General features: G+C 39.1%; 1 protein-coding gene across 1 annotated transcript in view; it reads left to right on the forward strand.

Moving 5' to 3' along the window:
• The window catches only part of dars1 (aspartyl-tRNA synthetase 1), a 40,522-nt gene that overhangs the window by 11,202 nt on the left and 5,871 nt on the right, over positions 1-23,449 (forward strand). The window contains exons 6-11 of the mRNA XM_007570357.2: positions 2,561-2,663; positions 9,217-9,319; positions 9,865-9,945; positions 12,899-12,958; positions 17,359-17,470; positions 22,269-22,403. Coding sequence (XP_007570419.1) covers positions 2,561-2,663; positions 9,217-9,319; positions 9,865-9,945; positions 12,899-12,958; positions 17,359-17,470; positions 22,269-22,403 — 594 coding nt within the window. The remainder of the gene's footprint in view (positions 1-2,560; positions 2,664-9,216; positions 9,320-9,864; positions 9,946-12,898; positions 12,959-17,358; positions 17,471-22,268; positions 22,404-23,449) is intronic.

Below are 23,449 nucleotides of genomic sequence, written 5' to 3' on the forward strand. Positions count from 1 at the left end.
ACTCAAGCTGTATTTTTAGTTTAGTGAGCTTCTGCAGCCTACAACAAATTTTCTAACATGTTTCCTCTAACAGAGCTTTTCTGTCTCTACTGATGGTTCTTGCGACACCAAAAAGTTACATTGTGGTCTCATTTGACCCAAACACCTCCCACATGTTTGCTGTATTCCCTACATGGGTGGTGGCAACCTGCTAATGTTACTGCTTATTGCATTCCCAGGGTTTCCCCCACACAACTTGCTAAGCCTGGTGGTCGGGGCGCCGAGGCCCGACCACCAGGCTTGGTATTAAAAGATTGTCAGGGAATGTATAAATATTACTGGGTAATTATATGTCACGGGATAACATCGCCAGAGAAACGCTACTTAAACCCACAACTAGTCTTAAAAACATCAAATAAAAAAAAATATAGTTAAAATGAATAGCAATTATTTGCTTCTGTTTAATCCAAATTAAGTCAGCGGCTCCATCAGGCCCCCCAGGGCTTCAGGGGCCCCATAAATGCTAATATTTTAACACCACAGATATATAAATGTGACATCTGTTTATTCAGATTATCAACGCTGCTAAATTAGTTTTAATGGTTTCAGCATACATAGATTAAAAGTTTTTAAATTGCTTAACATTTAAATGTAAGATTTTAAGAAGCTTACGTTGTAAAAGTTAAAAGAACAATATTCATAGTTAGATTGGTTTGTTACCATAGCAACAATCTGATGCTATGAGTTTAATCTTTGAGTTTGAGCTCTTTTTGTTCACAAATACAAATTATTAAACTGCAATTATAACTTATTGCTTTTTAGGTTGGCCAATTAAACTACTCCCCGTCTCCCAGATTTCACTAAATCTAACACAGAAGCTGTTGGTGGTGCTGATGTTTTTAGCATCAGAAGGTGATTCTAAGTCAGATTCTGCTCCAGGCCTCATGCAGCCTTGGGCCGGCTCTGCAGGATGAGTTAAACCTGCTGCACTGCACGCAGAGATGCGCATCAAATTGGAGATTTAATTCAATGCTGCTAATGTGGCTTTAGCAGCTCTTCTATTCTGGTTGCTCAAGTTTATGGGACGAGTTTCTCAGATCTCCGCCCGGCCGTGCGCATCGACTCTTGCAGGCTAAGTGGACAAAGCATTTGATAGGGTTTGATGCATCGTGTAACTGGAAAAATAACACTAAAATAAATTATATAATAATATAAAACCATGGAGGGCCATCAGGCTTATAATACACTGGGGGAAACCCTGTATTCCTTAAACAATGACTTTGTCTGGGCTTTCTTCCATAAAGGTCAAATTAAGGTGCAGTTCAAGAACAATAGTTGATGTATTTTTCCCACCTGATCTCTGGATCTCTGCAGATTCTCTGTAGAGTTGGCATGAACCTTTTAGCTGCTTCTGTGATTAATGCTTTCCTTCCCTAAACTTGTTTAGGTGGACAGCCAAGTAGGTTTTCAGCTTTGCCTTGCCCTTTCCATTTTAGGATGATTAAATTACAAAAAGATGGACTGTTTACTAGTGAGGTGAATTCTGAAGGCAATTCATTGTGCTTGATTATATTTACAGGTATCAGAGTGAAGAGTCTGAATACAGAAGCACATAACTTTTGAAAATTATGCATTATTAAACTTCACTGTTTGTGGATTAATATTAGAATATGTAAAGATTGAAGGGGTTTCAATACTTTTTAAAAGAAACCGTTAAAAACAAGCAAAAACTTCTAAGATCTCAAACCAAACAGAATTTATGTTGAATTGGACTTGTCCCATTATTTGCCTACAATGTTTCCCTTTTCCCACCCTCTCCTTGTCAAGCAGTTTGACAGTCTGAGGGTGTTTTCTAATATCATTCTCACACTAGCTTATCACTGCCAACGGGAAGATCAGATAACTCGGTTCCAGCAACCGACAGCCTTGGAGCTTTTGAGTTTGAATACAATGAACTGCCTGAGCTTTGCCTGCTTTGTTACTCCTCTGCATTAAACACCCCACCTTTCTTCTGCTTGGCTAAACCTGCCATCACAAACAAACCTACTGACACCATAAACAAACCTGTGATTGTATTTTTTGACTATTTCCTTTCAAGATAACTTCCAGGGTCAAGAGTCGCTTCCTATCCACTTGTTTTAATTCTGCGTGCTCGCTGTGGGATGTCCGTGTGAGCAGAACAACATCCTGATGTGGTGTGGGATGAGGTTTGTTTTTTGGTGGGACTCTGGCATCGGTGCTATCCCCACCACTCCCCTCTTTCTCTCACCCAGCAAACATCAAAGTATCTGGGTGGTCCTCCTATGTGCGGACCTGAGTTTTTGTGAGCTCGTTTGTTTACACTCTCCCAAGGTGTGTGTTTGACTTTAAGGTAGCTATCACACTTTCTCCACAAAGTGCTGTTCAAACACAAGGCTTTGTTTGCAAATGTTTGACCCTCTGCAGCTGCAGGATCCAGTCTTCTTTTTTTGTTTCACTCAGCAAACCAACCCTGCTTCCAACTGAGTTTTTTCTTTTTCTTTTGTGATAAGTCTGTTAGGCCTGTGCCACTTATTGTTGTTGCTTTGCTTTGCTTTTGCAGGGAAGCAATGCTTCTTGGTCCTGCGTCAGCAGCAGTTCAACGTGCAGGCGCTGGTCGCAGTGGGAGATCGTGCCAGCAAGCAGATGGTCAAGTTTGCCGCAAAGTGAGTACCGAGACTGTTTTTCCTGTCAGTCGGTGCAGACAATGGTGGGAAAATCCTGGGCTCTAATCGTCCGCTGGTCCATTTTCACACATTCTGCACCAGGAGAGGAGGAGGGGGTTGGCAATCAATCATTTTTCACATGACAGCTGAAGCTGGCTTTTAACAGGGTGGAATACGACGCAGTTTTTAATGGAGCACTTCCTGTTAAGATGGCAGATACAGCGGTGTGGAAGCCACACTTAAGTGCAAAACATCATTAGTCATTTTAACAGCTAAATCGTAGCCCATTACTGCTAGTCTATGAATGAAAGCAATTTTCAGAGGACAGAGGAAGGGACACAATAGCTCTGACTGAGGCTCACATTAGAGGTTCACTTAAGAGCTTGATTATAGAATAACTCTTAATGGGAGCTTGAATTATGCTGCATGATGAAAATCATGCACATGTGCTGAAATATGTGCTGATTTCAAAACAAGCATTTTTTTTTACGCCCTGTACTTAGTGAATTTTGTGTGTGAGACCTTAATTATTATATGCAATGTTAATGGCTTTCCTGTGGATGTTGCCAAATTAGTCCACCGGTGACACCCACGGCTGTAATCGACCACATGAAAAAGGCGGTTGATGTTCAGCTTTGGCAATTCAGGTATTGCAGTAACAAACACCGTTTAAGATGCGACCATAGTTCAGTTCAAAAGCGCCTCCCTGGGTTTGTATGCTGTGCCATTCTTGCAGGAAGCCGTTCAAAAGGTAGAAATTAAATACTCTGAGTAAAGGCAGTTGGCCAGACAGTTCAGATAGAGCAGAGTCAGGCCTGCTTACTGAACATGTTGAGCTTTGTAACTGTTTCAGACAGTTGCCTCATAAGCTCTGCAGGTTCTGACATCTTCACTGTGATCTGAGCTGGCCGTCCTGGCCTCTTTTTCTCTCTGGGTATTTCTAAAATAGCAGTGAAAGATCAATAAATACCAAACATTTCAAAGAAACTTTAAACTTCTGTTTAAGGGGCCTTTCTTAAAATCAAGTAAAAGTCCTATAGAGTTTTGGAAACCTGCATAATCATCACTTCCATTAATATTCACTATTTGCTCAATGTGTGCAATGATATTACCACACTATTGCTTTATACATTTACCAAAAGGAAATAAAGGCTTGGCTTAACAGTTGAGAAACTTATAACTTCAGTGGAAAAACAAGTAAGACCGCAGCTAGCAATTATTTTAGTAATCAATTATTCTGACAATTAGTCGAATGAAAATAAAACATTAAAAAGCACAAATGCCTGACTGCATCAGTATGCACAGGCTAACTTAAAGCTTTGCTAAAACCCACAATTAGATTCATAGAATTATTTAGTGTTAAATGAAATAATGTATTCTGAGCATTCTCCTCTTGAGACTGTTGTGCAACAGCCGACTGGCTTCAATCAGAAGCTTTTTTTAGACCCACGTTGTAATACAGACCTCTGTAGAAGATTCTTCCTGCACACGGCCATCAGCATCTACAACAACTCTGAGGAAAATTATGAGCTGCATCAACATTTAATTTCCCTTTGGGATTATTTTTTATTTTTTCAAATTGAATTCATGCCAAAATTACATTTTCTTTTACATTTTTTTAAATTAATTTGCATATATGCCTGGACTCACTGTGTAGCTAACACATAAGTCTTCCAGCAGACATCTGATTTTATGTTTAGGATCTGAACCGTTTTTTGAATAGTGTTTATTTTTATCTGCTTTACCAAGAAACATCATCCATAAAAAAAAAAAAAAAAGAAAAATCTACATGACACAAGGTGGCCACAACTGAATATTGTGTTCCTTTGTATTAAGTAGTCCAGATATATGGATTATATGTAAAACAAAACCAGTATTTGACAGAAATTTGTTGTTAGGCAGCAACTCAAAAAGAAATTCAGCATTTTTAGTTAATAAATGACACATTTCTTGATTTTATTTATTTATTTATTTTTAATTTAGCAGTCCTTCTACGCATACTTTACATCTGAGATATGGATCCTCCACAGTTTGTTCTGCTGTTTAGAGACTCTCACTGTAACGATGGTTGTGAACCTACTGATGCTCAGACTGGAGTGCTGACGTCAGCTTCAGGATGTGGCTGAAACTCCTGATGTTTGTTCCAGTTCCTCTTTAGATGACCTTTGGGCTACACTTTACCATGATGTGGGATTAGTGACTCTGCAAAATAACTGATGGTTCTCACGGCCATGAACTTGGTTTGCTCTTTGTTGTCGTGTTAAATCACAGAAACCCATCTCTGAAGAGACTCGATAGAAGAAAAAAAAAACATCTTCAGAGTCCTGAATAATTGTCTCTCTTCTGTCTGTAAAAGCATTTCATCTTCAATCATAAAACGATCTTCATGGGAAAAAGATCTTGGGCTTAGAAAACTTTGCCTAACATTTGCCCTTCTGTTCATTTTTTACTGGAAAAAAACACATTACGTGTGAGAAAAGATCAAGTAGATAGCAAACAACATATTACTGTTCAGAAAGATCTTGATAGTAAGGGTTGGTTTAAAGATATCCAAGATAAATTAAATTTGCTTTATCCTACTAGAGGTCAGTATTATAAAGTTAAAACATTACTCTTCTCATCGAAGCTTATGCAAAGCGCCTTTCCCCAAGCATTTATTTAGGTGTTGGTGTATCTGCAGCTCTTACGTCTCACGGTTCCTCAATCTAGTTCTGCAATGTTTGTGGTATGACAGTTGTTTGTGTTGCAAAACTTGTTACCTAGCAACGGAGCAAGTGAAAGTGACGACACGGTTGTCAAAGCAACATGTTTTTACTAAACTTTACCGCTTCTCAGAACGCAACCGGTGGGTTTCAGCCCTCCTCATCTTATTTCACATGCTGCGGTTTGATGATTGACAAGCTGAGTGGGAACCCAGATTAAAAGGAAATCCTCTCATAATCATACCGAGGCTAAAGGTGGCATCGTAGTGGGAAGTCGCCTTTCATTTATCCCATGTCCAGGACATCCTCTTCTCACACAGTTTAATTAAGAGCTCCAGAAGCTCTTCAACGTTTACTCTACTGCCAGCGATGCGGAGCTGAGGGTGAAGTCCCCAATTCAACCCATTTTAGTTTTCTTTCTATAGAATAGACCTCCTAATTCTTTATTAGATAGTTAAAGCAGCAGTCCTGTGCAAATTACTCCACTGATATGTCGCTTTTGTTGGCACCTTGGATTTCTAAACAAATGTTTTCTACCGAGTGGAAACATTTATTAGTAGTTTGTTTGCACAAAAGGTCAGGATGGTTTGGGGAGGTGTGAATGGCAATCCAACTCTGATTTGGTCCCAAAAAGCAAACTGGTCTGCCTAAAATCCTAAGTCTGTTTGGTTGAAGTGAACTCTGGTCTGCTTGGAGATCGCTAATGCGTTCAGCGCCAGAGACCTCTCCAAAAGCAGAAAGTAGACTCTAGAGGAGGGCATTTGGGGCAAATGCAACCAAAACAAACACAAGCGTCTAATGCTAGCAAGAGAAATGGGTCATGGTCTTTAACCAAGGACAAAGTAGAAATCCTACAGCCGCCAGCCCATTTTTGTTTACATTTTGTGAAGAATGCGTTTTGTGCGTTCATGTCGTCTTCAGAGGTTTTCATGTTGTTTTCTTCAGATTCTTGGTGCATTGCCACCACAGGTGAGGGGGTGAAACAGATTTTTCAAAGGGTTTGGTTTGTTGGATACAGTGCAGCGTGAAAACAAACCACACCAGCCCAAAATACAGCAAATATGACAGCTTTAGTCCTCAATCAAACACGGTGTACCAGACTATCAGGTGTGAAAACATCTCAGCTCTTAGGGTGAGCCCAGCCTCCCTGCAGATGGGTCACATTTATATACAAGCTATGTGGTTATTATAGCAGTACTCAGTATCTCATGACCACATGTAAACGTCTTGTGGAGCCAACAGAGCGGGTAATCACGAGCTTCACTTTTAATCCTTTTTTTAAAAACCATAATATAACAGATCAGCGCTCACGTTTCTACAGACAAGCTCCAGTTAATCAGAACAAGACTCCAAGATAATTGATCTGTAGTCGAGGCCGGAGCGTGACCTTCGATGGAGCAGACCACTTTCCCCCCTCAGTTTTAAACCACGGCTTCAGACTTGGATTAGCCGAATCAAATGTATTTTCCTCAGACCAATAAAAGTGGCTGGAGACAACGAGCATTTACCGAACCCACGTCGTGGTCAGTTTTCGTCAGGTTGAAGAACGGCACCATCTTGCTTTTCCTTGGGTCATTTACTCAAGTCCGTCTCCCTTCTCTTCTGTCTCATTTCCATGCGGTGATGTCAGTTGCGTGTCGCGTATCCTCAGAGTCTTTGGGGGCGAGCTTAGACGGTCATTAATGTAGGGGATTTATTTATTTTGCTGATCTCCTCCTGGATGGGAAGGACTATGGCGGCAGCTGTCGCGGGGCTGAAGGGACAGCAGTGCCCCGGCGTTCAGTCCCTCATTACTGCTTTTTAATGAGGAGGAGTGACGGATTACAGCAGGTCTCCCATCTGGCCCGGCGCTGTTTGGCAAGCAGGGGGGTGTTTCGCTTTTCTAACACGGTACACTGAGTTTCCACCAGCTTGAATGTAGGGGCCAGAGGTTGGTTTTGAAACCAACAAAGATCAAGTAAAAATAAAAAAATGGCCCTCCTACAAATGTACTTTAAATTTAAAGTAGGACAGGAAAATGATCACAATGGGAACAAAACCCAAATGATTTTGTTGAATAGCTGTGTACTTCCTACATACTGAAATATGATGCAGTGCCTCACCCTGATGCTTTTGGGTATTTTTTTTATTATACACACTTAAAACTATTAAACTCTGAATTTTTTTATTTGAAAATTAAAACTTTGAATTTTTAAGCCGTTAGTGGTTTAAGTACCGAAGTATTTGATTATCAGAAGGTTAAAGATGAATTAGATTAATAAAAACAACATATAATCTTCTCAGTGATGTTCAGTTCTTTCTCAGGTAGCTGTTGTTGCAGGAAGTTAGACGACTTCTGCATGATTCTGAAGACGGAAAACATCCTCTTGCTTACGTTGGGTGTTACTGTTGAGTGTCTTCCTTTCAGCTTCTGAGAATCTGACAAACTCTCCATACCTGTTGTTTGATTTCTACTTTTGCTCTTTAAATCTGTGCTTTTGCATAATGTGTGCTGTTAATCTTTCATAGGGTAAAGTTGTTGTTTGGAGATGATCAGTATTGAGTAGATGGATGTGCTTGTCAATAAATCGGAAAGTCATAAGGTTAATGTATTTCCATTAGTCTATCTGGAAAAGTAGCTTCTTATATTACAGGTTCATTACACAGTTGAATCACTGATAACAGATATTTCAAATGTTTATTTTTGCTTATTTTTTTCTCAGATAAATAAAATACCAAATTTATTTCTCAGAAAATTATAGTACTGAATACCAATTAGAGAGGATTACAGCCAGAAATATACCCTTATTTATAAGCATGTCCTGTACTGTAGAGTAGATGCACTGAATATTTCTTAGTACTCCTTTTTTATTGAATGCCGCATCAGTACGGCAAAATGCTCAAGTTGCTTTAAGCTTGTTTGCATTTTTGGTTCAGCTCTCTCTCGCCTTCCTGACAGAAACCCTGTGAAGTTTAGGTCACACTAGTTTGATGGCTGGTTACCAGGCTCCCCAAATCTGTAGAAACATCACACCGGATCTTAAAATCCTTGCCCATCCTCTCTTCTTTTAGAGTTTTGGATCTTGATTTTCAAATGCAATACCAAATTTCAGCAATAATCCATTGCTTTCACTCCTTAGCCCAGGTAAGATGCTTAGTTCAGATGTCACCAATTCAGGATTGACTTTACACAATTGTGTCTGCATGTAGTGATTCTTGAAGCACTCACTACTGCTGCAGTCCACACCTTGTAAATCTATCAAATGGACTTTGGTTTACAATAATGTCATTCTGCAGTTATCCCTGTTGTTTGTGTATCTCTCTCTGCTGCAGTCCTTGAGAGTTTTCTGTAATTTTATGTTCAAATACAGAAAATATTCTGTTAACTTAACCCCTGAAATTAACAGAAATGACCCAAAATAAACTAAAAAATGTTTTAATTTATTGTGATTCATTACAAATTGTCTAAATTTGATAAAATATTTTTATCAAACTACCTGAGCCATCTGTATTTTATTCTACATGAGCTTGTAGGGAAATTGTGCATGCCGTTGCAGCCTGCTGATTAAAGCAGGGGGGGAAATAGAGGAAGGTGGTTTTGATATGAAAGCCACAAGTGCGCGTGGCATCTGAAATACCTCTTCACTATTCCGTAAATGTCAGTTCAACAGTTGTAGTTCCAGCATGATTGAAAAAAAAAAAAAAAAAGAAGAAGAAAATGACACAATCAAGTCAGAAATCACTCACCCATGTCCCACACGCTTGCCTTCCTTCATGTCTGCGGGTTGAGGTCAGAGTTTAACAGAAATGTGGCTTCGACGCAGGCGTAGAAGTTTGTTTTCTAAGTGCAGTTTGTTGCTTTCACTCTGCAGCATCACAAAGGAGAGCATCGTGGATGTGGAGGCCATGGTGAGGAAAGTGGAGCAGAAGATCGAGAGCTGTTCACAGCAGGACGTGGAGCTCCACATCGAGAGGGTTAGCTCACCTGCACGGCCTTCTCGTGCACCTTTATTCCGTTTCACATCCAAATAAACACACAAAGTTGTATTTCTTTCCTGCCTGGCAGCATAAAAGCATCCAGACTTTTAGGCCTTTATAGTTCATTTTGCTCAGGCAGGTACACAGCTTCCCTCACAGGAAGCACACAGCTGCTCTTAGAGTAGGCAAAGCAGTGTTTACCTCTGTGTTAAAACTCATTGGGATCATTGACCAGGTAACCCTCGTCCTAGCAGATGTGGAGAAATAACATTTCAAAGCTACGAGACAAGGTGTTCAGGCTCTACACTTGAAGCAATAACCAAACCGATCACAATAAGCACTCACGTTTGTCAGCTGGAGTCAGCTTTTCACATAAACAGAGGGGGGTGTCACTTTTTATCCGCTTTCACTTTGACGTAGAAGTATGGAGGTCAGGTACTTTCCATTTTCTTAAGCCCTTATGTAAAGATTGCAGCTTTGTTTTAGACATTTTATTGTGCTAAGCTTTGTTTTCTTTTGCTTGTTTTTTTTTTTTCTCTCAGATTTTTGTCATCAGCCAGGCAGAGCCTCGTCTCCCCCTGCAGCTGGAGGACGCAGTCAGGCCGGACGGAGATGGGGAGGAGGTGAGGTTCCTCAAACAAGAATGGACAAAAAGATCTGTAACCTTAGACTCTAAGCTGGTGGAGGTGTACGTCAAAAGAACTGCAATTGCTTCAAAAAGGGGTTTTATATAGGAGGGGTTGGAATACAAACCTTTCAGATTTTTATTTGAGAAAACTTTGAGGAATGATGATGTCATTGCATTGTGACAAATGTGGCGGGGGGGGGAATTCAAGTTGTGTTAGAAAGTTAAATATTGCTGTTGTGCAGAACTAAAGCACCAATTTAACTTTTGGTTCAATATTAGCTGTTCTGACATGATTTATGAAAGGCTTCAGCTTTTCTCTGGTGATAGGATTTCACATGGTTAAAGCATACAAGCATAGTCTTATGATCTCTGTTTTCAGCCCATCCCACAGATTTTCCATAGGCTGTAATTCTGAATGTTTATTCTTCTCTTTATATTTCGGTGTTGACTTGAAGTTTATGACACCATGCACATCATGGTTGCATATATTTCACTGTATCCAACAGTGTTCGTTGTTGCACACTAACATTAACAGTGTTACTTAAAACCTACCTTCAGTTTTTTGTTTTTTTTTTTGGCCTACAAGCTCATTTACTTTTTTATCCAACAAAAACACTACATTCTACTTAAACTCTACTTAAAGTGGAGTTTAACAAACTCCAGTTAATATCTATTATTTTAGGACAGATGGAGCATAAAAAGCGTCTGATTGTTGTAGAAGCTTTGACAGCCATTTTTGGTCCCAGTTGCAGGTGTTTTGAACTTTATTTGTCTCTCTGACTGTAACTCTGTCTTCAGGACTCGGAAAGCAGCTGTTTTCTTGTAGCTGTTTTCTAGACTTATTCAGTCCAGCACATATCAGAGGAAGTTGTATGACATTTTAAAGAGAAACGGGCATCTGTCGCGGCATATTTCTACCCGAGGGCAACGGAAAAACATCACTGTATAATTAGAAGTTCCTTGTTTTTAAACTCTGGCCAACTTAAAAAAAAATAAAATAAGAAACAAGGGTTTATTGTGAAGGGATGGTTTCGGGTTTCATAAATGGTATTTTTGATGTCTTTGGTGAAACCAATTGTAGTATTTTGCAGCATGAAACTGGAGTGAAGGGTGAAATTTTTAAAGACTTTTTGGCACATTTCAAACAGGGGTGTCAACGAATTTGTCCTTGTATGTACGCGGGTCGTGCCTTGTTGCAGTGAACACACCTGTTTGTATCCACCAGCTACATTTCACATCTGCAGCAGGATCTCAGGTGTTTTCTGTTGGGATTCAACATGTCAGTCACACATTTGTAGCAGCACCTGTCGTCCCCAGAGACGGAGGCCAGATCGGCTCTGCCTACCGAACGCTTTTCCCCCACTGTATGAGGCTGTCTGGGGCAGGATGTGGCAACATGGCTGTTAACTCGCGCCCCAGAGGACATTCTGAGGAAGCTCGGCGTGACCCTGGAAGCATTAGTTCCTCCTGTGATGAAACGTTTACTTTTTCATTTGTTTTTCTTTATATTTCTCCCTTTTCTGAATTGGTTCCCTATTGTCTTGAACAGCAGATGTTTTGCTGCAGCTGAACATTTTCGTTGTTCAATCTGCATCTGACCTTGTTTCCCATTTAGCGCTTGGAGCCTACAGTCTCACAGTCATGTGAAAATGTTAGGATATGTCAGTGCTCAGTTTATTTAGAGTTGTTCATATATTGATGTCACATTTTATTTATCTCAGGGAAAGCAATTTATTTGCACATTAGTGTTTTCCTATTTAAACAGAAGATATTAAAAATCTGTTTTCTGTCTAATGGAAAAACGTTGGTCACCGGGTCACCTAATAGCTAGTGTTAGCTCCCTTAGCTGCAATCATTACTTTATATTCACATCTTTTTTATGTTTTTTGTACATCACAGAGGATGATTTAAATTTTTTAGGCCTTATTAAATCCTCATGAGACCTTATTAGCTGCTGCAATCTTATTTTTTTTTTAAGTTTTCTGACAGCTCTCAGTCTGACATTTAAACGACGCAAATCATCTTCAGCATACTAAGTTGTGTCACCTTAGTGGGAAAATTAAAATGGCTAAAATCACACACTGGGACAATAAAAGAATATTTCTATGTTATGTAGGAATACATTTTTGGATTTCCCTAATTTATTTCTCACTTGATTTTGCATTTAATTTTTAAAGAAACTTACAAGATGTATTTTCTTTTAATGTTGAAATAGATAAAGAATGTTTGCATGCAAATATATAAACAAAATTAGACAGATTTTCATTTACTTTTTTCACTCGAATGTATTCGTAGAAACAACTCAACACGTCTCTGTTGTTGCAGTTGCCAGTTTGTCTCTCGACAAATTAGAATATCATCAAAGTTAAATAATTCTTCTTATTTGGATGCTTATGGCATAATGCTCATGAAAACCTGCTTCAGTTTTTTCTATCACACTTTTTTCTTCCACTAAACATTCCTTTGATAGCCGGTTACCAGCAAGCTTCTTAGCAAACACTTTTGCCACCGTATCCTCCTTGTTTAGGACGTTAATGACCGTTTTACTGGGTAACTTTCAAGTTGGCAGTGTTTTCCATTTTGGTGACAACTGCTTTATTTTTATTGCATAATATGTAATGTTTATGTTTTCAGAAAAAAAGTTAATTTTGAGCTTTATATGAAGCACATCATGCTCTGTATAATGAATATTTGAGTTTAACTGAATTGGTGGAATGGAGTAACTTTTCTAATTTGCTGAGAATTATGATTTTACGTCCTAACATATCCAGATATGCAACACTCCTTATGTTTCATCCCTTGTGAGCTTTAAAAACCCTGTAAAATAGTTACACATCACTGAATGCAAACACCCCTGTGTAAAGAACAGCAGCAGAGCAGATCAGCTCTGTTGAATATTTCATAAGTCGAATGTTTGGTTTTGATGTTAAAATGTTTTTTCCCCTCAGGAAGGAAGAGCCACTGTTAACCAGGATACCAGACTGGACAACCGGGTGATTGATCTGAGGGTAAGAGACAACAGAAATGTGTCAAAACTATCAGTCGGTGGATCTTATCCTAGAAGTGACTCTCGGTGAAGGAAAAGAAAATCTGTTTACATTCCTACAAGCATGCGGGATGCCGTGTCATTTTCAGTGAAAAATTCAAGCAACGCCATTCAAAACTTATCTTTTACGCTCCGTCGTCTAAATTTAGAAACGTCTTCATTCAGACTTTACAGGCCCTTGACTTTACATAGCGTTGAAGCGCGGCACTTGAGATCAAACAGAAAGCAAACTACCTAATAACTTCAAAACGACTGAGCAAACCGCTGCACCTTAGAAGAGAAAACGTTCATCTGTGATTTAGCATGCGTTGTGTGGGAGAGGCGCTAAATCTATACGAGCAGCAGAAGGCACTCAGCCGCCGAGTCTTACATTGTTTTGATATGTATGGATGATACGGCTGGCAGGAAGGCAGCAACACCACAGCACAGAGACACGGCGCTCTAAAGGATCACAACAACACCTGTTTCTGTAACACTTGAAGCTCACAGACGAGGGTCTGTCATCACTTGTACACTTAAAGGCCCGGTGAAGCTATAAAGCGGTTCCCACTCTGCGAGACAAACACTCAATGAGGGACCAATAAAGCTCCTCTAAGAATAGTTGAGTTTCTACGAAACTTCTCTCATGTGATGCTTTAACATCAGGTGCTTTGTGCGATGAAAAGCAGAGAAAGTTCAGTTGTGTTAATTTAATTTGTGCAATAAAGCTTGGACTTGCAGTCTGTTCAGTTATTTGGAGTCAAATAGCTGCAGAAATTAACTTTTTTTTTTTTTGACTGAAACAGTGCAGTTCAAAATTTAATTTAGGCTCATTTCCTTTATAGAAACTTTCTTGAGGAACCAGAGTTCATTTCTCAGGCTTTTTCACCCACTTATGTTTTCACTGCACCAGTGTGAAAACGGATCACTGGGTTAGAAATTAAACTCAGAACAAGAACCCCGGGTAAGGAGGTACAACTTTCAATATTACCATGAAAGCTCAGGGTGGAGATTTATAGCGGAAGATGCCAAGCGGCTAAAAACTAATCTAAGGTTCCTTTAGTCAAGGAAACATTTAAGAGTTTGAAAGTTTTACGTCCTAATTTACATTAAAAAAAACAACTATGACCCCCCGCCCCCAGAATGTGTATCAACAGATTTTAAATGATAATAAAAAAGAAGCACAGGTTTGCAGAGCTCATATGGGATGTCATGTTGGCATCATGTGATAAAAATGTGTTATTGTTTTACCAATTAAAATTTTTTCCAAAGTCCAAGCAGAGTTTTAGCTGCTGTGTACAACCTGCAGTTCTAGGCCAAGAACATCACCTTTTAATCCTGGTTAGAGTTTTAAAACTTGTTAAAGTTGCACTTTGCTCTGAATTGGCACCAGCTTTAGATAAGATGGAGATAAATAATTGTTAATTATAGATTACTACTGACAAGTTTGACCTTTCTTTTTGTCATCTGCATTAATTTTAGGAATACAACTCTGAGTCAGCTGAGTGCATACAACAAACAACTGGGAAATAAAATTTCAAGATGGTGTAAAAGAAACACCTTTTATTAACCAAACTGCAATAAACAGCAAAATAGCACGTATTAAGTTGGAACCTATCCTACTTCCTGTGGTGTCAACATATCTGCATTGCTTTTTAAGGAAGCAGCAGAATATGTTAACATTTCTAAAACCAAATCTTTTTTTTTTTTTACTGATATAACTGATGTTTGAAAACAGATAATACACAATATAATCTAGTTTACTTTAGAATATAATCTACTAAGTCTTGCATCTTGAATGTTTTTAAGTCAGTCAGGTAAAACATATTGACACCCTTTAGTGGAAAACGGTGGAAAAGTCAACATTTTCCTTAAAGTCAATGATAGAATCAAGAAAATGAGCAATTATAAAGAAATGAACATGTTTAATTAAAAAAAATGTTTTTAATGATTAGCCAACTGGGTCAGAATATCTTCAAAACCATATAAAGAAGCAATCTTACTGGAGTGGTGAAGGCTCTTTGATGCACATAAGGGGATAATCTGACAGGTCAGTGTCAGAATACACACAGCATCAGTTTGTTGCAAACTGGGCTGCTTAGGGTTAAAACGTAATCTCTGGTTGATGCGTAAATTAAAAGCAAATGTTTAGACATTTATCAATGCAGACGTTATCGACGCGTTTGTGCATCTCTCTTTCAGCTGTTGAGTAACATATGTACGCTGTTTCAGTGTTGCATCATCATTTTTTACATGTGCCATTAATTTTAAACAGCATTACAGGTTTAACATTTTTAAAGTATATTTTTGTTTCTAGTTCCTCTATTGGGTGACAAATAATAAGTTGTTTGAATTAATTTGATTTTATGCTTCAACTGCAACAAATGGAGATCATTTAAACAGAAACTCTGTTGAAAACTGAAAACAATGTAAGCAATTTAAAGTTCCAAAATGATTCTGTAGATGAAACTGAGTTGATCAGATGATGGGCGGAAAGATTTGTTTTTGTAGTAATACTTCCACTTATGAACATTTCAGAGCAAAACTGCCTCTCACCTCATCACAACATGCAAGTTTTGAAAATAAACTAAAATGGTAAATTTCTGCTTAAATATAACGGTTGCAAGGACATGGTGACTTTCAACAAGAGTCTTCAAGAAAACATAAAATTTGTGAGGACATTGGTGAATGCGTTAATGGTACATAGCAAAAACGGACCCGATATAGTGTTGGAAAAAATAAATAATGATAAATATATAGTTTTTCCCCAAATCAATGATTTAATTGAAAAGTTGAAACATCTCAGTGAAACGTTTTTCTGCTGTTTTAAACAACAAGCGTCACCAAATGCATCATTGGCAAAGTGAGCATGAATGTGATAGTTGTATGATTCACTAATAACTTTGCATTTCTTTAAGATATTGAGATTTTATCCAAAGAAAATAAACTTCTTATATATTTTGCAAAACTTTTTTATCTGTTAATGTGTCACAATATGAAATGCAGAAGTTTAACTTTGCAATGCATGTTATTGCATAGCTAAACTATGCAATAGCATAGTTTAACTAGGCTCCAGAGAATTGCAGAATTCTCTGGAGCTGGTTTTATAATTTCTCTAAGGTGTTTCACATCCGCCATAGACATTAAAAGCAGAATTACGTTCTTGGGTTAACTTCAAACATCTTTATTACTATCAAATTTCAGTATTAACAGTATTTAACCATTTTGGAGTCTGTTTGTCACTGTTTACTATAGTAGGGGCAAAACAATTCCCAGATGAATTCTATGCTTGTCTTGCAACGTAGGACTGAAACCGCACTTAACCAGAAATTTAAATTTTGGACCTTGAAACCCATCTGTGGTATCTCATCACCACAGCTGGGTTTCTAAACCGTAGAGTTTGCCTCTGAGTTGTAAGTGATATTCAGGTGCTCTTTATAAGTAACCGCAGCATCAGAAGAGCTGCCAGTTTAGGAGACCGACTGCTACCTACATATCCCCCATCGCACCTTCTCGCTGCAGACTTGCTGTAAACAGGAAGCACTTTCGAAGGTTTAAGCGTGGCCTCACTCAGACTGGCTTGTCGCTGATTTTTTTCCCAAGTTAAAAGAGGTTCGGCCCAAACGTATGACGCACAGCGAAAATGAGTCGGAGGCTTTCTGCTTCGCAACTTTGCAAAGGTGTTGATAAAAATTCTCAGGAACGTTTTATTTCTTTTTCACTTCTTCTTTTTACCAATTGTTCTCACTGATGCTTCAGATTTCAGTCAGACATCCCTGAAGCATCGTATGTAGAGTTACAAGTTGGCCAGTGCTCACACGCTATCACTTTCCCCTTTCTTGTCAAAAAGCAGTCATGATGTCTATTCAAATTTAGGCCGTCAGTACAGATGAGGCTCGGTGCCAACAGTTTCTCTCCTTTTGATATGTAATAACTGTAGTTGTAGGCCAGTAAACTGTAGAGGTTTGTGGTAATCCGAGATGAGTCAAAGGATTTTAGGGAGTATGCTTTTACGTTTCTGTCTGCTTATTTTACTCAACTGTTACACATTTTGGTTTTGGGGGTTAATTTTTAACAGTAATCTTCCCTACCTCGCTGTCAGCATTTACATTGATAATGATAGGTTTTGCATTCCCGGAGCTCCCGCCGGGCTCTGATGCAGGTCTCAGTCTCGCCCTTGCCAGCAAATAAATGTTTCAACCTTCGTGCAGACGGGAGGTGCAAGATACAAAAAAAAAAAAAAAACTGGCAATCTTGTTTTTTGCACATCTGTTACGATTGGGTAATGAGTCCAATGAATCACTCTGTGTGTGGTAACGCTGCTCTGCTTGTGGTTCAATGCTTTATGCGTGCGTGTGTGTGTGTGTGTGTTTCCTCCCAAAGACGACCACCAGCCAGGCTATCTTCCGCCTGCAGTCAGGAGTCTGCCAGCTCTTCAGAGACACCCTCACCAAAAAGGGCTTTGTGGAGATCCAGACCCCCAAAATAATATCTGGTAAAACTGTTTTCTTATCTTCCCCCAGTTGTGGAAACTGATCCTTTTTTTTGTTTTTAAAGATATCTCAGTGGAGGCACCCTCGTTTCCATCCCACTGCCCGCAGGTGCCCTGTGAGTCATGAAGTGACAGTTGTAAATCACACTTCCTCTACTAGTATACATTTTAAAATCATAAACCAAACATTATGTTCAGCTGAATCTCCCAGCGTTAGTCATAAAACCAAAACAGTCATGGAAATGTGAAACAGTTTGGAATATGAAAAACTTTCAGGCCACTCGGGATCTTAAACTTTAAACATTAGCCTCTCTCCTTTATTTTAGTTAAACACCAATTTATATTTGGAAAAGGGAACTTTTACTGTAGTAGTACTCTAATACCTTTGGTTCAGAACATAATAAAAAATGAAACAAAAACACAATTCTTCTGTCAGTCATTCAGAGTTCAGAGGTATTTGAGCTTTTCCTTGAATTGTTGATCCCCCCCACCACCACCAGCTTTTCCTACCATAGAGAGCAAAAACAAACTTTTAAAAATAGTAGAAATGTTCAACTGCTTAAAGCAAACATATTAAAACTGTAGCAACAAGATAGTCTCACAGCTGTGAAAACCGAGGAAAACACAGCAGAGTTCAGGGATCAGGATGTAAGGAAGTTTAATCCACTGAACACTGTTCAATCCATCATCTGAAGATGGTTAGATACGCAGCCAAAGTGGCCCATGGACAAGCTGTTTGTTCATTCCACAAACCGGGCCTTTACTTTAGGGAGTATACTCTTACGTTTCAGTGTGCTCTTTCACTCAACTGTTACACAATTTTGTTTTGAGGGTTAATTTTTAACAATGATCTGCCCTGCTTTGCTTTCAACTGTAGCAAGAGATAAACTACTTTGGAAAAAAGAAAAGAAAAAAGCCAAAAGCATAAAAAAAACTGCAGGCCAAACCAACCAGTGCTTGTCATGTTGAACACATTATTCATTCACACTGCAGAAACACAACATCTTAGTATTTCTGGTCTAGTTTCCAGTGCAAATATCTTAGTACATGTGAAATAAAAACAAAACCAACTTACACGTAGCTTTTCAGCATATAGGAACTTGATATAAGTCAATAATTCCTTTGTATTGATAAAAAAAAAAGTACAAAAGTATAACGAAACACTCTGCCATTGGAACGTGACATTTTCCCCGTGTTTCCCCAAGTTATAATTCTCTTGCTTCACACACACCTGATTTCAATTGATGGACGATTAACAGACTTTTATTGAACTGCAATTATCTGAGTCAGATGTGTAAAAGCAGGGAAACATCTGAAACATGCAGGGCAGGGTGCCTCGAGGACCAGGACCGGGAAACATGTCAAAATCTATTCAGAAGATTGTTTTTGTAGCACCAAACTTTTGCCTCTCCACTTTCATATTTTTTCACACTCCAAGGTTTTAATTAGAAGAAGAAGCAGTTACCAGCTGGAGAGAATATAAAACAAAAAACAGAAAAAAGATTCCTCACTCTGCATATCAAAGTTCAAATGTACTTGAGCTCTTTGAATCGTGTTTCTTCTCCTGTTGGTGTTTTCTCCTCCATTTTAGTACAAATATTCATCTCGTGCTAAAACTGCTAAAACCTGAGACGGAGGCGGCAAAAGCAGGTTCCGTAAAAAAAACCTCCAAAACATGTTGCATAAAAGGGCCGTGTCTTTGTGCTATCCCTGGACTCGCACGTGATTCTCACATTTGACATGAACAGCTTTGCTCTCACTTCCTACTGTGTGGCAGCCAATCGTTGCGTCTTCGCCTCATTTTAAAACTGCCGCGTTTTTTCCTTTTGGCGGCACCTGCCAAACAACATGATGTGCTTTCTGCAAAACCGCATCTTCCTGCCAGGCTACACCCATCACACGCACAGCGTACAGCTTGTGCTGTGTGAGAACCCCCCTGCCCACGCCCTATTATATATTTTCACTGGAACATCAGATAGAGCCCTCCTTGATGACGTTTGTGTCGAACAGAAAGCTGCAGATGTGTTTTGCATGGCTGGTCGTTATGTAATCCTCAAACTTGTTTTTGAACAAAAACACGCCGCAGTTTTTTTTTGAAGGTTAAAAATAAGTTTGTACTTCATTGTGACAACTTATATTAACTCTATTTTAGCTGAGTTTTTTCATTTTTTTAAATCTTTGCCTTACAAAATTAATGCCTGTTAAATACAAAGGCTTCATCTAACAAGACTTTGGGAATCCTGTTATTTGAGCTGAAATATTACGTGTTTTGGTTGAACTCAACCAAACCCATGTCGGAAAATTTAAGTTTTTTTTCCAATATTTAAACATGAGAGCAGCTAATGATCAATATTTCTGTCCAGTTATTTCTAACCTTTCAAATATATCCATTCACATTCGATAGATTTTGCAGTGCAGATATTACATAGGCTGTGTGTAATACAAAAGATGTTACAAACTTTCTTTTTATTATCAGTATTATTATAAGGCTTTGTTATTAGGAAAATCCCATTGAGGTTAAAAGCTATTTTGCAAGAGAATCCTGGTCAAGACTGGCAGCGGCGGCTTCATTCCTACCAGGATCCAAACACTGTTGTTGATTTTTATAAACCTCTGAGGTAAAAATTAGCTGCATGTCTATTGTTCATCAAAGTATAATCAATAATCAATTTAACAGTTTTTATTCTTGGAATAAGAGCAAAGTTGAGTCTGAGCACAATTAACCGCCGTAGCAGGTTTGTGGTTCACCTTCAGATCAAATGACTCCACCCTCATTTGTCTTATACGCGTTTCTATTTGAGCAAAGATCAAAGTGCTTAAAGAAATAATCTTTAATCTGCCCTTTACTTCCAGAAGATCTTATTCAAAGTTCCTCCTAAGGTGAACTAAAGGCAGTCCAGGTCCCACCCACCGTTGGTCCTTAAATTTAAGTTACAGCTCAAATGTAGAAACTTACTTTAAATTGGCAAAATGGCTCTCCATGAAACATGAGCAGATCTGCAAAAGGGTCGTTTTGTGTTTGCTAGAATATTAATTTGAAAATAATAGAAGGGTGACAGTTTTTCCAGAAATAAAAACAGGAAAATGGTATGAAAATTTTAAGTCTCGTTTTGCATGATCCATTTGTGGTTTATGATGATTTGGAGCAGCAGGTGGCCGATTATTTTTATTTTATCTTGTTCATTTGTTCCCACCCCCAGTCAGTCGGTTTTTGTTTTTCTGCTGAGATAGATATAGTTCAGTGTGTGTCTGAGACCTTCAGTGTTTGGGTATGAAACCATCTCTAAAATGTAAACAAGGTTTCAACAAATTCTATGTTATGTTTAGCCTCTCTCACACACACACACACACACACACACACACACACACGCACACACACGCACACACACACACACACCTCCACATACCACAATGGGAGTTGTGGGAACAGCAGTCAGAACCAGTTGAATTTCTCAGTTCTGATCCACATGGTAAAAATTGTTGTTTTTGTTTGCCATCTTATTCTCTAAAGGTTTCTGCAAGTGTCTTCATTCACCTGCTGTAGACCAGAAGTTGGTTTATCTAAAAACATTTCAGATTTGATTGTGAGTTTACATTTCGGTTCAGAAGCGAAGGAAACCACTGAGACGTTCTGAGGTCAGAGCCAGGAGAGAGGTCACAAGCCGAACGGAGAGTATTCCTCCACTCACAGCCTTAGAAAGGTCAGAGGTCGGACCTGCTGAGGTCCAAACTTGATTTCCACAGGGAGGAGACTCTGCAGTTGAAGGTGATCTGATCTGATCGACCAAAAGGGAAGTTCTTGGAGTTTATCTAAGTATTGTTCTTCTTCCAAACCTTCCCCCAGTCTGATATTGAGAATCGAAAACCTTGAGTTCACCGTTCAGAGAGTCACTGTTTGACAGCTGCAGGAAGGTTATTCTCCATCAGGTAGTTGAAGTAGCTACATTTCATGTTTGCTTTCTTTATTTTGTTTCTTTAGAAAATCCCACCAGCATAAACATCAGCAGGTCCAGCTATAAACTCAAATCGGCTCTTTAATTATTTTTTTTCTGTACTTCTGAATTCCTACCATGAGTAAGTAAAAAGTAAGTAATAAAGTACTCCACACACTATGGATCTGGTAGTAGAGACATTTCAAGCAATCATCATTCATCTTCTGATTTGGAAGACCGGATATTTTCCAGTCCAGATTATAAAGTAGTAGTTAATTGCTTTGAGACCTTCCTAGTTGGAACTCATCACTCCCTAATTTGATTTGATTGAAGTCTTGCAATTATTCCAGCAGCAAATGGATAAATAGAAATTGTTGCCATGCTCACCGTCCTTTTGGGTTCTGCTGGAATCTCGGCTAATTTTGGGCTAATTTGTCAGGTCCAATTTGACTTTTTTTAGACATTTGTTGGCACAACAGTGGTTTGTCCCTTGAGTTTAGAAACCCTTTTATGCCTGGTTCATTTTTCAGTGAGTAAGGGGCTCAAAAAGCACAAAAAGGTCTAAAATTTGTCAGACGGGATTAAAAAAAAAAGTCAAGGAACTTTGAATTGCCTTCAGACTACTTGGAAAAATAGTTTCCAAGGAAAATTTTAAAACATTACCGGGCATTTCTTTGCTCCTTTTAGGTAAAATATAAAGAAAATGCTCAAGAGTTTTGTAGAGTGCCATACCTCGGAAGATTGGGTAAAGTTTTGAAAAGCACTCTCAGCCTTTGCAGGTCACGGTAATCTTTTTTTGCAGGTTGAGCCGGGAAAAAAAAAAAAAAATCCCTCCATCACTCCTGAAAATTGTCTTTGCCCTTTCCTAGCTGCCAGCGAAGGTGGAGCGAACGTCTTCACGGTGTCTTACTTCAAATCCAGCGCCTACCTGGCCCAGTCCCCTCAGCTCTACAAGCAGATGTGCATCTGTGCTGACTTTGACAAGGTCTTCTGCGTCGGCCCAGGTAAAAGGGGCGCCTCCCGTCTGACACCTCATGAGCTGGCAGAGTCCTCACAGGCATAATAGGAAAATGAGCAGCAGGAGTGTAATGAAAGCAGTGGACCCTATTAACTGAGATGACACATTTAAAACGGCTCCATTTGTGTTTAAGATTGTTAAAGTTTAGCAGACTTTAAACTGTGGACAGAGCTTGTAGTTGGTCCGTTAGTGGCATAAAGGGACTTTTTACACAGACTTGGGAGAACCTGGAGCTTTGTAGCTGAGCAAATACTGCCACCATCTGATTAGGTGAGCAAACACTTTCATCGCTTTGTTGAATGCGTAGCTGGTTTTATACAAAGACGGTCTTATCTAAAACGCTTTGTTTGATGTGTACTTAGTGTTGCTGAGCAGAGATAAAATACATTTCTGAAGGAAGAGAGCACCACTCGGTGGATTGTGTTTTTCGCAGTTCCTCTGCGGCTGCACCTGAGGAATCAAAGGGCTCCAGATCATTACTGCTTCTCAGGCACCGTTGTGCTCGCTGCTGTTGCCGTAGTTACAGTCGTGCAGGCTCAGGATTGATTCGGTATGAAGAAGTGAGCTCAAATGTGCTCACATATCTAAATGGTCAGAAGCTTTAGTCCCTACATCTATGGTGCGCTTTGGAAAAGAAGCAAGTTGAAAAAAGGTCCAACTCCAGTATGGGGAGGAAATGAGCTTGTTGAAGTTTTATCTCCACTGTCACGATGCAGCACCTTGTAAAAGTCTTTATTCTCTTTAAACTGTTTCACTCAGTTATGCAAGTTGTTTTATTTGTGAACATTAGTGAACAAACAGCATCATAAGGACCAAGGAACACGATCCTCAGGACATCTGATATCAAGTTGTAAAAAAGTTAAAGAAAGGCCTGTTTGCAAGATATTATGCAGACAATTAACCAGAGAAGAAGCAAGGAGGAACTTCAGAGGAGCTCAAGTTGATTTGAAAAACAATCTCTCAACAGAACAATTAGCTGAGCACTTCACTATTCCGGCCTTCATGGAAGAAAGGGGGGAAAAACAGGACATT

This window comes from Poecilia formosa, unplaced genomic scaffold (genome assembly GCF_000485575.1).
Source record: "Poecilia formosa unplaced genomic scaffold, Poecilia_formosa-5.1.2 Scaffold259, whole genome shotgun sequence".
Taxonomy (NCBI): domain Eukaryota; kingdom Metazoa; phylum Chordata; class Actinopteri; order Cyprinodontiformes; family Poeciliidae; genus Poecilia; species Poecilia formosa.